The sequence below is a fragment of the Bubalus kerabau genome, chromosome 17 (assembly GCF_029407905.1).
Source record: "Bubalus kerabau isolate K-KA32 ecotype Philippines breed swamp buffalo chromosome 17, PCC_UOA_SB_1v2, whole genome shotgun sequence".
In the NCBI taxonomy this organism is placed as follows: Eukaryota; Metazoa; Chordata; class Mammalia; order Artiodactyla; family Bovidae; genus Bubalus; species Bubalus kerabau.
In genome coordinates this window covers 58,880,639-58,893,368 of record NC_073640.1, presented here as the reverse complement: position 1 = coordinate 58,893,368, position 12,730 = coordinate 58,880,639, and the positions used below count along the sequence as shown (strand labels likewise).

General features: G+C 53.0%; 2 protein-coding genes across 2 annotated transcripts; one reads left to right on the top strand and one right to left on the bottom strand.

The window, feature by feature from the left end:
* Nucleotides 1-178: 178 nt before the first annotated feature.
* TULP2 (TUB like protein 2) lies at nt 179-8,365 on the top strand. Its single transcript, XM_055551992.1, has 12 exons — nt 179-497; nt 932-983; nt 1,401-1,527; nt 2,183-2,320; nt 2,565-2,687; nt 3,520-3,641; nt 4,300-4,602; nt 6,176-6,288; nt 6,783-6,897; nt 6,980-7,078; nt 7,314-7,485; nt 7,972-8,365. Exons 1-12 carry the CDS (start codon nt 424-426, stop codon nt 8,103-8,105), a joined length of 1,572 nt encoding a protein of 523 aa, XP_055407967.1. The 5' UTR covers nt 179-423; the 3' UTR covers nt 8,106-8,365.
* An 867-nt stretch (nt 8,366-9,232) lies between these two features.
* On the bottom strand, nt 9,233-12,655 carry PPP1R15A (protein phosphatase 1 regulatory subunit 15A). Its single transcript, XM_055551991.1, has 3 exons — nt 12,421-12,655; nt 10,060-11,727; nt 9,233-9,653 (listed from the first exon to the last, which is right to left on the bottom strand). Exons 2-3 carry the CDS (start codon nt 11,716-11,718, stop codon nt 9,309-9,311), a joined length of 2,004 nt encoding a protein of 667 aa, XP_055407966.1. The 5' UTR covers nt 11,719-11,727; nt 12,421-12,655; the 3' UTR covers nt 9,233-9,308.
* Between the last annotated feature and the right edge of the window lie 75 nt (nt 12,656-12,730).

The following is a 12,730-nucleotide window of genomic DNA, read 5'->3' as shown; positions in this document are numbered from 1 at the left end:
CCCTCTTCTCTCCCCTGCTTACTTCCCAGAGACCCAGAGATTATGTCCCTGGTTTCCAAAGAGAGGGTCAGTTATGTTTAGAAATTGGCCAGACAGGCAAGGAATTGAGGTGTGAATGTGAAAAGCTTCTCCAGGTAGGAGAAGAGGAGAGGTCTCCAGGATCCCAGGCAGGTGGGTACTGAGGGTCTGGGATCACTGGGGATGGGGTGTTTGGAGTCCAGTCTTGAGTTCTCATGTCTGGGTGAAGGAGAGAGTTAGGTATTGGGAGAAGAGCAAGCTGGACTCCTAGGCTCCTGATAGTGGTGAAAGCTGGGAACAGGCTTCAGGGTCCCTAGCAAGTATTAGCACTGGAATTTGGGTTGCCTGGGTCCAGGAGAAAATCTCAAGCTTAAGATCAGGTGTTGGAGGGCAGAGCCTATTGGGATGTTGGGTCTGGTTCCTGACTCCTTGTTTTGCTTCTCCAGAATGTCTCGGGAAAGTGATACATGGAAGAAAGAGTAAGTGGGGGAAATGGGATGGGCAAGGGTAGAGATGGAGGGGGCAAGGGGGCATTTTGATTATGCCCACACCTGCTCAGCAGCTCTGGTCTCCTAATGATGTGTGCCTTGCAGGGAGGGGCTGGGGGCTTGGACTTCTGGGTCCTACCTACCTAACCGGAGGGAGCTACAGATGAGGACCCGTGGGTCTGAAAAAGGGCTGGGGGCTTTGAGTCCTGAGATAGGAGGGGCTTGAGATCTCTGACCCCTGGACTCTAGATAGGCCAGTGCAGGGAGAAAGAACTTAAGCACTGGCGGAGCAGACTCAGGTTCTGTCTCTTCTGTGACCTCACAAGTGTTCAGAACCCTAAGTTGGGCAGCGGGAAGAAGGGGAAGGGCTCTTGGGCAACGGGGGTGCCCTGCTTGCTGTCACTATGAGCCTGCACCTCTCTTAGGGCCCTGGGAGATGAGCTAGCCGCTATGAGACTGCAGAAGCTGGAAGAGCAGGTACTGTGCCCAGGAATCCTGCCAACCCTCCCCTTCTATCTTCCATACCCCCTCAGGAGTCCCACCCCCAGGACTTGCTCTGGGAGTGGTCCTCGTTGGGTCTCTCGGAGTCTCAAGTTTTGCAATTGGGAAACGAGAAAACAGAAATTCGGAATCCTCAGGAAGCAAATCTTGGTGACGAGACTCTGAAATTTCTAAGGAACAAGAGTTCTGGGTCCTTAGGACTCCTAGGTCCTTCGGGAGGAGGGGCCTGGATGCCAGGACTCAGGGTTCTATGGAAGGAGTTGCTGAGAGACTGAAGGCCTGGAACTCTCCCACCTATGCAAGGACTCCCCTTGCCTCAGGTCCCCTTTCACCCCAGTCTTCCGGTTCGGTTCCTAGACCCCCCCCACCCCAACCTCTTTCCCGCTCCCGCAGTGGCGTCTGTTTGAGAAGAAGCAGCGACGGAAGCGCCAAGAGCCCCTCATGGTTCAGGCCAATCCTGACGCTTCAGTGCGGCCACGGAGACCGAGGCGGCGGGAGGAACGCTTCTCGGCTGACAGCGGTGAGGAAAGGTGCCCCGAGTCCGGCAGGAGCACAGGCTGGAGGGAGGGGCCTGTGGGAGAGTGATGGCGGGTGGAGCTAAAGGGCCTAGAGGGGAGGGGCCTGGTGGAGCTCGTGGAGGGTGGGGGCGCTTTGATAGAGCGCGGGGGCGGGGCCTGTGAGAGTTCGGGGACTTGGCCGGAGAGATCAAGAGTGCGGTGTATGGTGCAAGTAGAGGTGGGCCCCGAAAGAGATCTGTGATTCGGCTAGGGTGGAGCCTGGGAGAGCCGGGGACCGCCCAGAGAGTGCGGGGACGGGGTCTAAGGAGTCGTGGAACTCATGGGCTTGGGAGAGTTGGGGGAGGTGCCTGGAAAAGCGCCGGGAGCAGCTCCTAAGAAACCGGAGGGCTGAAGTAGGCAAAGCCCCGGGGCCAGGCCTGGGTAATTTAAAGCCGATTTACTGGAGAGCCCGCGTGGGACTGTTTACACACGGAATCGCGACAGTTTAGTGGTAGGACTGTGCTTCTTTGAGACTTGAGGTTCGGGTTCTGAGTGGGTCTCGGGGGTTTGGGTAGTCAATCAGGGACGAGGTTTGGGAGACCAGCGAGGAGGCGGATCTTCTCAGAGGACCAGGATTTTATGCTTCGTGTTAATGGGCCTCGCCACACCTTCTCCCAGGCCCCAGGAACCCTTTCCTTCAGGAGAATGTGCCAGAAGCGCATTTGTGCCCTGGATCCCACGGTATCCTGGGCACCGTGAGCTGCGGTGGAGATGGCAGTGGCGAGCGTGACCCTCTGTTACCGCCGACAGAAGCAGGTAATCTCAAATCCTTGGGCGGTTGATACCTCAGAACTCCACTCCCCCTAGAACCCAGAAGTCTAGAACCACTCAGTCCTTGATGTCTCCAAAGGACCCCCGCGGGCCCGGATATGCTTCACCGCAAGGAGTCCAGGTCATGAAACTTCTCCTCCAATACCCAGAATCTGCATCTCCAGCCCTCTTCCTTCCCTGGTATTCAGAAATCCCAGTCTCCAGTTCTCCTCCCTTTCTTGACTACCAGGCAGTTCTGATCTGGAGTTGGAGGAAGTCTCCGTGGAGGATGTTCCTGCCTCGCCACCTCCTTGTGAAGAGCCTCCGGGGACTCTTTTGCAGCGCAAAGGCTGGCCAGCCTGCCAACGATCTGGTAATTTCTGTGACACTGGGTGAAATCTGGTCCCCTGGTCCATTTGGCACTTCCTCCCCCCTTTTTTTTGTAATAGCTCTGTTGAGATGTATTTCACATATTATACAAATTCACTCATTTAAAATTTTACAATTCCATGGTTTTCAGTGTATTTACTGAGATGTGCAATACACACCACAATGAATTCTAGACTATTAATTATCATTACCCACAAAAGAAAACGCTATACATTTTATCAGTCACTGCCCCATCCCCCATTTCTCCCAGACCTAATAACTACTAACTTAATTTCTCTTTAGACACTTCATGTATAGAATAATACAGTATATAATTTCTTGTGATTAGCTTCTTTGGCTTAGCATGTTTTCAGTGTTCATCTATTTTATAGCATTATCAGTATTTCATTCCTTTTTCTTAATAATATTCAATGGTAGGGAGATTTCCTTTTATTCTCATGACTTGACCAGTGATTTCTCATGACTTGACCAGTGATTTCAATAACAGGACTCTGGGTTATAACCCCAAATTTGCTCCCTCCTGCCATTTTAGTTCCCCAGTCTCGCGGATGCTCTCTCTGGGAGAAAGGAAAGAGAGGACTTTAACCCCTCCCTGTCCTTAGATCCAGGGCAGTCACAGACTTCTCAACTTGTATAGACCCCTGTGCACATAGAGGAGGAGAAGAATCTGGCAAGTGAGGTTGATGATAAATAAGTAGGAGTCGGAAACCTAGGAGTTCTGAGCTTCTCCAGCTAGCACTGATGACCTTGTCCCAAGCTCTTGGGTCCCAGGTATCCTGAGCTCAGTCTTTTCAGGGCTTTTTTCTACCCCTTAGGCGCTAGTGCTGAGGACAAGAGCGAATTACAGGATGTTGGAATTGAATACGAAGTGCCCAGTGCCAGATCAAGCCCTGGAATGGATGGTGACGGTGGCCTTGGAGACTTGGCCTCCAACAAGGTGGGAGGTGGCACAGCCAATAAGGATATAGGAGGAAGAGGGCTAGTCTCAGGCTCGCGGGGCGCTAAAATTCTGCAGTCCAATCAAGGGCCCTTTTTACTGGTGGGTGGAACCTGTTATGTTCGGGCTAGCAGAAGTTCTTTGTGTGCAGCATTTATTTTCAACCTAGAGAATCGGAATTGATGTGAGCATATACCTTAAAACCCAGCCCACCAAAAGGCAGTGAGCTTTGGAGAGGGTGAAATAGTGATAGGAAAGGGCCAGATGGCACTCATTTTGGTATGAATGAAAGCGAGATAGTTTCAGTCGAGAAAATCTGGGCGGTATTATATGTTAATATATAGACCACGTGAACACGGGTATTAAAGGAATGGGCAGTACTTTCAAGAGGATTCTCCAATTGGTAGGTGAAATGGGTGTGGCCAATGTTACTGGCCAATCAACAAATGAAGCGATCTTGGGGTTTGAGCTTAGAATTGAACGTAGTGGCCAATCAGCAGGCGGCTGAAATATTTGACCAATAGACAGAAACTTGGTCGAGAGACGGAGGTGGGATGGCCAATCACTAGTTGGCAAAGCAGGGAGCGGGGGGAGGGTGAGCGGGCTGAGGAGGGCGAGTCTCGGCTGTCTCTCATCTTGAATTTGGTGCGTGGGCCAGGGCGAAGACCTGGAAGAGAAGAAAGAGGAGCCGGAGTTTACCATGAGGAAATCCCCAGGGACGGCCGACGAAGTGGTGTCCGAGGGCGCGCGCGGCGCGGGCAGCGGCGATGTGGGGAACTCGCCCCGCACGCCTCCCTGCGCCCCAGGCCCTCGGCTGGGCGAGGACATGAGAGCATATGTGCTGCGGCCAGCGATGCGCGGTCGCACGGTGCAGTGTCGCATCAGCCGCGACAAGCGCGGGGTAGACAAGGGCATGTTCCCGTTCTACTATCTCTACCTGGAGGCGGCCGACGGCCGAAAGGTGTGGTCTGGCAGCTTGGAAACAAGTCCCACCTCGTAGGGTCTGAGTGAGGTCAAGACTTAGGCAAATCGAAGCCTAGCTCTTCACTGAGCTAGAACTAATCAGTTCCAACGCCAGGCCCTGCTCTTCAGAGAACTGGGCTCCTTTATTCTCAGAGCCCAGTGGCATAGGCCCTCCCCATCCCATAACCCAGGCTTGTCCACTTTCGAATTGAGCTGGCCTTTCTCACAGCTAGGCCATGCCCCCTCAGAGTCCCAAACCCCACCCCTTACAGAACCATTGGCCACCTTTTGTTGGGGCTTCCCTGGTAGCTCAGCTGGTAAAGAATCTGCCTGCAATGCAGGAGACCCCGGTTGGATTCCTGGGTTGGGAAGATCCCCTGGAGAAGGGAACGGGTATTCTGGCCTGGAGAATTCCATGGACTGTATGGTCCGTGGGGTCGCAAAGAGTTGGACACGGCCGAGCGACGTTCACTTCTCACTTGGTCCAAATCTAGGCCCTAGTCCCCCCCCAATCCTGAGACAGGTCCGGGCCCCTCTCAGGAGCTAAGCTTTTCCCTTCGTGGATTTTCCACTGATAACCAAGCTACGCCCCTTTGAGTCAGATCATTTCTCTCACGTGTGACCGCCTCTCAATTATTCATTCTCCCCCAGAAAGAGGCTTTCCCCCTACTCAGTGCCAGACAGGGTTTTCACAGATGAAACACTAAAGTCCTGCTGTAATGTTCCAAGTGAGGCCTGTCCCTATTCTAAAGCCAGGCCCTGCCTGCCAGGCAAGTTTGCCCCCTGCCTTGGCTTTCCCTCAGCCCTGGGCCCAATATCCGAAGGAGTAGGGGGAGATATTAAGATGTGAAATGAAACTCCCCTTTCGGGACCCAGCTGACACCCTGCATCTACCAGCAAGCCTCAGTTCAAGTTGTTCAGTCATTTTCGACTCTGTGATCCCATGGAGTGCAGCACGGCAGACTTCCCTGTCCATCACCAACTCCCAGAGCTTACTCAAACTCATGTCCATGAGTCATGATGCATCCAACCATCTCATCCTCTGTCATCCCCTTCTCCTGCCTTCAGTCTTTCTGAGCATCCAGGGTCTTTTCCAATGAAGAAGACCTTTGATTAGGTGGTCAAAGTATCGGAGTTTCAGCTTCAGCATCAGTCCTTTCAATGAATATTCAGGACTGATTCCCTTTCCTTTCCAGCAAGCCTTAGGACACTTACTGCTCCATTACCCTTTCCTCTGTCTTGGGACATGGTATTTCCTTGTTTTTGAATCCCTGTGTGCACGCTAAGTCGCTTCAGTCCTTTTCAACTCTGTGACCCTATGGACAATAGCCCACCAGGGTCCTCTGTCCATGGGATTCTCCAGGCAAGAATATTGGAGTGGGTTGCCATACCTCCTCCAGGGGATCTTCCTGACCCAGGGATTGAACCCTCATCTCTAAGGCCTCCTGCATTGGCAGGTCGCTTCTTTACCACTAGCACCACCGTCACCAGGGAAGCCCCGGTCTTTTGGACCCCTAGCTCTAGCCAAATATCAGAAGTCGATTCTAATGGGCTATTTATCACATCCACAGCACTTCCTTCTGGCGGGGCGCAAGAGAAAAAGGAGCAAAACCTCTAATTACCTCATCTCCTTGGACCCTACAGACCTGTCTCGGGATGGGGACAATTTTGTGGGCAAAGTCAGGTGGGCAGAGTTCTGATGTGTGTGCTAAACAGGTGGCAAGGGGTGGGAGGAAGAGGACAATTGAACTACACTTCCCAGCAGTCCAAGGGTACAAGTTCCACCTGTTCTAGAACTTTTTCTCGTAGGGACTGATGGGTTATGTAGTCCTTCAAGTTTTAACTCCAGGGTGGTTGGGAACAGAACTGAAGACTTCGGAGGCAAGACTGGCATTAAAGACATTTGACTTCTTGAGCAGCAGGGAGCTGGGACTTCTAAGTTCCTATGACAGAAGAGGGCTCGTATATGTGAGTTCTGTCTTAGAGGAAGAGCGTTGCTAAAGGCCCAAGGCAGGAGCCTAAAAATCCTTCTCCCCAGAGGAAGAGAGGGACCTGGGACTGGTAGATGGAACATGAGTCTTATGTAGAGGATGGATCGAAAGACTTGATGAGATGACATGGGAAAGCAAAACAGAAATAATTATTGTTTTTATTCTGACCATTTCCCTCCTGGAGCAGATCTAATGTCTTGGGCACCAAGTTCAGCATCTTCGACAATGGGGTGAATCCGGAAAGGAAACATTTTTTTCCGGAGACAGCTCGGATCAGGGAGGAGCTGGGGGCTGTATGTTATGTGAGTGTCCGGGGGGATGAGAGAGGAGTAGAACGGTGGGGAGGGAGAAAGAAGCAGGCCAAATGGAGCATACCACCCTCAGGAGACCAACGTCTTGGGATTCCGAGGGCCCCGGAAAATGAATGTTATTATTCCGGAAATCAACGCCCAGAACCAGAGAATCTGTGTCCAGCCACAAAATGTGAGTCCACCAAACTTGAGAATCTCTGGGTCAGTGGAGGAGGAAGGTCTGGGGGACCGGCCATAGGTGCTAAGAGGAGAGGGGGCCGATGGGTTGCATAAGGTCACATAAGCCGGGAGGATTCTGTCAGACTTAAATGTCTTAGGAAGGGAAAACTAGGGACTCAAAATTCTGCGTTCAGAAGAAAAAAGCTGGTTGGTAGTTGGCTAACCACGTCCCCTACTTTACCCTTAAGGAACAAGAATCGCTACTGAGTCGCCTCCAACGGGGGGCCAGCCAGGGCCTGGTCCTGCTGCAAAATAAAGCCCCATCGTGGAACGATGAGAGCGGTGCCTACGTGCTCAATTTTCATGGTCGGGTCACACGGGCCTCGGTCAAGAACTTCCAGATCGTTCATCCGGATGACAGTGAGCTCCTAGGAACCGATTTACCTTGGCAAGGGGGCAGGAGGAAAAGTACTTCTCCCATTAGCACTTGAGCGTTTTTGCAGGGAGGGCCGACTCCACGCTATTGCAAAGCCTATGGGGAAGTGTAGTGTACATGGCTGAAAGTGAAGTCGCTCAGTCGTGTCCGACTCTTTGCGACCCCATGGATTGCAGCCCACCCGGTTCCTCTGTCCATGGGATTTCCCAGGCAAGAATACTGGAGTGGGTTGCCATTTCCTTCTCCAGGGGGTTTTACCGACCCAGGAATCGAACCTGGGCCTCCGGCATTGCGGGCAGACGCTTTACCGTTTGGCTACCAGGGAACACGGCTGAGGGCCACGTAAACACACTTCCGGGATTCTGGGCGGAATAAGGGTGCCGCACAGCCTCTCGGGAGTCGTAGTTCTCGCGGCTCAGAGGCCCGCGGCAGGGAAATAACACACCCTCAGTTCCTGACTTCCTCTTCAGCGGACTACCTCGTGCTCCAGTTTGGTCGTATAGCCCCAGACACGTTCACCATGGACTTCCGCTTCCCACTTTGCCCGCTCCAAGCCTTTGCCATCTGCTTGTCCAGTTTCGATGGGAAGCTGGCATGTGAGTAAATTCAATAAATAACTCATCAGCTTCTGTGCCTGCTCATTTAAAGGAAGGGCCTCAGCATGTCTTTTTTTTACATGAGTTTACTAATAACCAATACTTACTAGATGGCGCCTGGGCGCCCCGTTCTGTGCTCTAGGAAGTGGGCTTATGGGCAACACTTGCTCTCCTGAAATCATAGTCCGATCATGGGGGATGGGTCTTAACAAAAATTCAAAATGCTCGCCTGCTATAAAGGAGGAAAATATAAGGTGGCTGGATCAGAGCAAGGCATCTCTAAAATATATACTTTTATGCTACATCTGAATAACCACAAGGAACTAGCTGAGCCATAGAGGTCAGGGACGAGCTACATAAGGCAGCAGCTCATACAAAGGTGGAAGGGGGGTTAGTGGTTTTCGGAATGAAAGGGTGGTGTAGCATCAGCTTGCTGGGGAACCAGTGGGGAGGGGCAGGGTATGAGGCTGGACCGGGTGCAGGACATTTGGAGCACTCTTGTTTGAACTGCTGAGAAGAGTTTTTTAAGTTGGCGCAGTTAAGTAGGATGGGTAATTGACATGCATGTGTGGATGAAAGAATAATTACAGTAGTAGCCAACACTGAACAGGTTAACAAACATTGTTTTAATTATGACTTATTTTGGGATCTTACAAACTCTTAAGGTATGTGCAGTTGTTAGCCGCATTTTACAGATAAGGAAACAGTTTATGGACATAGGATTTATAAATGTGAAATCAGGTACATTTATAAGTTTAAAAGTCTTGGGGAACTCACTACATCTGCCAGTAGGGAGGATAAGTCTTTGTATTTCAGGAGCACACAGAAAACTGGAGCTTAACCCTTTTTTAGGAATTAGTGAGTTCAGCTCCCAGACCCTTTGGGGATATAACTGTCCTAGGTTTAATAAAATGTAGGCAGAAGCCAAAAAAAAAAAAAAAGAAAAAAACCCGACAAAACCCACCAGTCCTTAGTTCAAAGAAGCCTCAGGATGGGAAGAGGCAGATTTAAGGGATGATGGGAAATGTAGTTTATCTTCCATGAAAGTGCTGGCCTTTATGTATTCCCCCCTCAACTGTCTTGGGGACTCAGGAGTAGTGAATGCTGTCAGTTCAGACACACACGGAGACGCTGCTTACTACAAAAAGCTTTATTCATTATATAAACCTACATTCAAATAAATAAATAGTTAACACAAAAACTACTTCACATTAGCCACGCCTCCCACTGAGGTCTAGGCTAGGAGACACACAGGGAGGGGAGGGAGAGGCCAGAGAGTGGCTCAAGGGTGTGGCCTGGATGGGAGACGTCGGTGAGGTCCGGGTAGGGGCAGGGACAGTGGCCAGGGAAGTGGGAGGGTTCCCGAGACGTGCCCAGGCCCTGGCCCGGGCAGCAGGGGTGAGGTAGGGACCCAGCTCCTCTTGGACCTGGGCGATGCGTCGGGCGAAGCGGCTTCGATCCCGGGCAAACTGCTCCCAGGGGCCTCTGCGGGCGGCCTGGGCCGGTCCTGCCCAGACAACCAGGGGATGGATGGAGACCTTCTCAGAGAAGCGCACCTGGAGATGGACGGGCACAGACACGGGGAGACACACACACACAAGATACAGAGGGCCGCAGGTGGGGAGAAAGAGAAACAACAACAAAAATGAGTTACGCAACAATGCTTGTCATCTGGCTTGTTATCTCACCTGCCAAGTGATTCCCCAGCTGACTCACTGAAGGTAGAGGTGGGGCCCTGAGGTTGACATGAGCTCAGAGGCTCCTTCCTCCCACAGGGGCCAGCCTCTTGCAAAGGATTGCATTAACGTGAACACAGCCCTCCCAATGGAGCTCACATGCAACCCTCTGCAACTCGGGGGAGCCAGGAGTCGGGACCTCCAGTCCTTTGGTCCCCAGGCCCAGGAGTGCCAGCTCCCAGCCCTCTCCTCCCTAACCTCAAGAATCAAAGTTCTCAGTACCCACCTTTCTGGTCTTCGGGAGAGGTTCAAGGTCCGGATGCCTGGTGGGGGTTTGTGCAGACTTGAGCCGTCTTTGCAGTCGGAGGGGCAACCGAGGAGGAGCCCAGGGAGGTGGGGGCTTCTCTCCAGGTAGATAGATGGCCACTCGGAAGGGGCAGGGCTCAGCTTCTCCCCACTTCTCAGCAGCTTCTCCTCCGTCTGTTTTCTCTCCAGGCTGATAAATCTGGTCCCTGAGGAGGGCACTCTGAGTCTGAAGGGAGGGGCTGGGCCCCAAGTCAGCTGCTCCTGATTCATCATCTTCGTCCTCATACTCATCTTCTTCCTCCGTGTCTTCTCCTGGTCGATACACCCAGGCGCTCAGGAAGGCACTGGTGGGTGGGGTGGCAGAGGAGACCTCGGCTTCTCCCTCATCTTCAGTTGCTTCTGAATCACAGTCCTCCTCTTCCTCTGTGTCTCCTGGTTGATATACCCAGGCACTCAGGAAGGCACTTGTCAGAGAGATGGAAGAGGAGACCTCGGCTTCTCCCTCATCTTCAGTTGAATCACAGTCCTCCTCTTCCTCTGTGTCTCCTGGTCGATACACCCAGGCACTCAGGAAGGCACTTGTTGGTAGGGTGGCAGAGGAGTCCTCGGCTTCTCCTTCATCTTCAGTTGCTTCTGAATCACAGTCCTCCTCGTCTTCATCCTCCTCCTCCTCCGTGTCTTCTCCTGGTCGATACACCCAGTCACTCAGGAAGGCACTTGTGAGTGGGACGGAAGAGGAAACCCCCATTTCCTCTGAATCGCGGTCTTCCTCCTCCTCTGTGATCGCACTGGATGGATGCTGCCAGGTCCTGAGGGAGGGCCTCTGGGCTAGACTTGTGGAGTGTGGCCCTGGGTCAGCATCTCCTTTCTCAGCCTGTTTGTCCTTCTCCTCCTCCTCAGACTCCTTTCCTGAACAACATTCCCAGGCCCTGAGGTGGGAGTCTACAGATGAGGGGGACATGGAGGTCTTCATGGCTGCTTCAGTCTCTGTTCTTTCTTCTGTGGCTCCATTCACCGGGCGGCACACCCTAACAGCTTCTCCATCCTCCTCCTCCTCTTCTTCTTCCTCCCCTGGGCAACACTCCCAGTGTGACAGAGGAAAAGAGAACGCGGTCACTTCATTACCTCCAGTAACTGCTTCTTCCTTAGATTCCTCCTCCCCAGGAAGGTCTGGCAGAGATCTTATCAGAAGACTGAGGGGCAGGGGAGCAGGCTGGCCATCCATAAGTTCTTTCTGCTCTCTAGGGACACCAGTTGCTTCTTCCCCACCGTACTTTTCATCATCATCATCTGAAAGTCCCCAGATTTCGGGAAGAGAATGCTTGGCTTCCAGGTTGGGGCAGGCCCCCGGGGGGGCTTCTCGGTCCTCCTCAGCCACTCCACTGTCTTTGGTCTCCTCTTGAGGGTGCCTGCCCCAGAGGGCATGGTAGGTGGCCAGAGAAGCCTTTGCTTCGTCCTCCAGGCCAGCTCCTCCCTGATCTGCTTCGGTTACTGCTTCCACTAGCCAGGGCTCTGGAGGTCCTGGGGCCTTCAGGAGGCTCCAGGCCCGGCTGAGAAGGCCCATCAGTGGGGACAGGAGGAAGAAGGGGTGGGTACCTCTCCAGGGGGCAGGCTGATGGGACATTTGGCCTGGAGCCATCTGTCTGGGCTGGGGAAAGGGGAGGAAAAAAAAAAGGGGTCAAGTTTAGAAGCCATTTAGGGAATAGCATCAGAGGATGACCCTGAGTCATCGAGACGGAAATAGTAACACAAATAGCAACACAAATAGCAACGTAAGAGTTCCTGCCCCACATTCCTTTCTGATCCCAGCCACTCCCATCTCTTACCTTTGTTTCCCCATCTCTTCTCTCAAAACCCAGGAGTCCCCAGTTCTCTCCTTCCCTTAGTCCAACAAGCTCCCAGCCCCATCTGCTCTCAAACCCATAAGTCCTGGTCCCAGGAAGCCAAAACACAGGTCCTCTACTTGCTTCTCTTGGGGACAAAGTCCTAGTCCTTGCTTCTCTCAACTCCCGAGGACTGACAAATCAGCTCCCATCACCCACCCCCGCCTTGGAAACTCAAAAATTCCGATCCCTAGATGGTTACTTCTCTGGGGACCCAAGAGTCTGGCCCCCCGACCCCTCCTCCGTCTGCCTCAGGACTCTCAAGTTCCCAATTCTTTCTGCTCCCTAAGTCGGAGCCCTGGGGTTCCTCCCACCCCTCCAGAACCCCTCAGGTTCCCAGGCCTTCCTTAGTACCCACCGGAATTCAGAAGTCTGAGCTCCCGCCTCCTAACTGGCCAGGAGTCCGGTCCCAGCCCCCAACCCCTGGGAACCTAGGTGTTCCGATCCCCTCAACTCACCAGCTCTGGACTGCGCGTCAACCCGGAGGCAGGAGCGCCGGCTGAGGTTGCCACAAGCGATCGCAGGTTCGGACGGCTCGGGAGATCAGCGCGTTCATCTCGCCCTCCGGCGTCGGGCTCGAGGACTCAAGTTGTCACCGGCTGCTGCAAGCGCTGTCGCGACAAAGAGGCATACGATCGTCCAGGGAAACATACAAATATATCCAGGCCGGAAACTTCACGAAGAGGTGACGCTACCCTCAGCGTTTTTATAGACCAAGGCAGCCGGACGTGCTGACGTCAGAGGGAAGGCGGGGTTTCGAAACGTAAA

Excerpts from the sequence above, each read along its gene's own strand:
- TULP2 (XM_055551992.1), top strand. The coding sequence starts at position 424 with ATGTTGGGTCTGGTTCCTGACTCCTTGTTTTGCTTCTCCAGAATGTCT. Across the intron at positions 4,603-6,175 it reads AGGCGGCCGACGGCCGAAAG|CACTTCCTTCTGGCGGGGCG; the intron begins GTGTGGTCTGGC and ends TCACATCCACAG. Across the intron at positions 7,079-7,313 it reads TCTGTGTCCAGCCACAAAAT|GAACAAGAATCGCTACTGAG; the intron begins GTGAGTCCACCA and ends TTTACCCTTAAG.
- PPP1R15A (XM_055551991.1), bottom strand. The coding sequence starts at position 11,718 with ATGGCTCCAGGCCAAATGTCCCATCAGCCTGCCCCCTGGAGAGGTACC. Across the intron at positions 9,654-10,059 it reads CTCTCCCGAAGACCAGAAAG|GTGCGCTTCTCTGAGAAGGT; the intron begins GTGGGTACTGAG and ends GTCCATCTCCAG.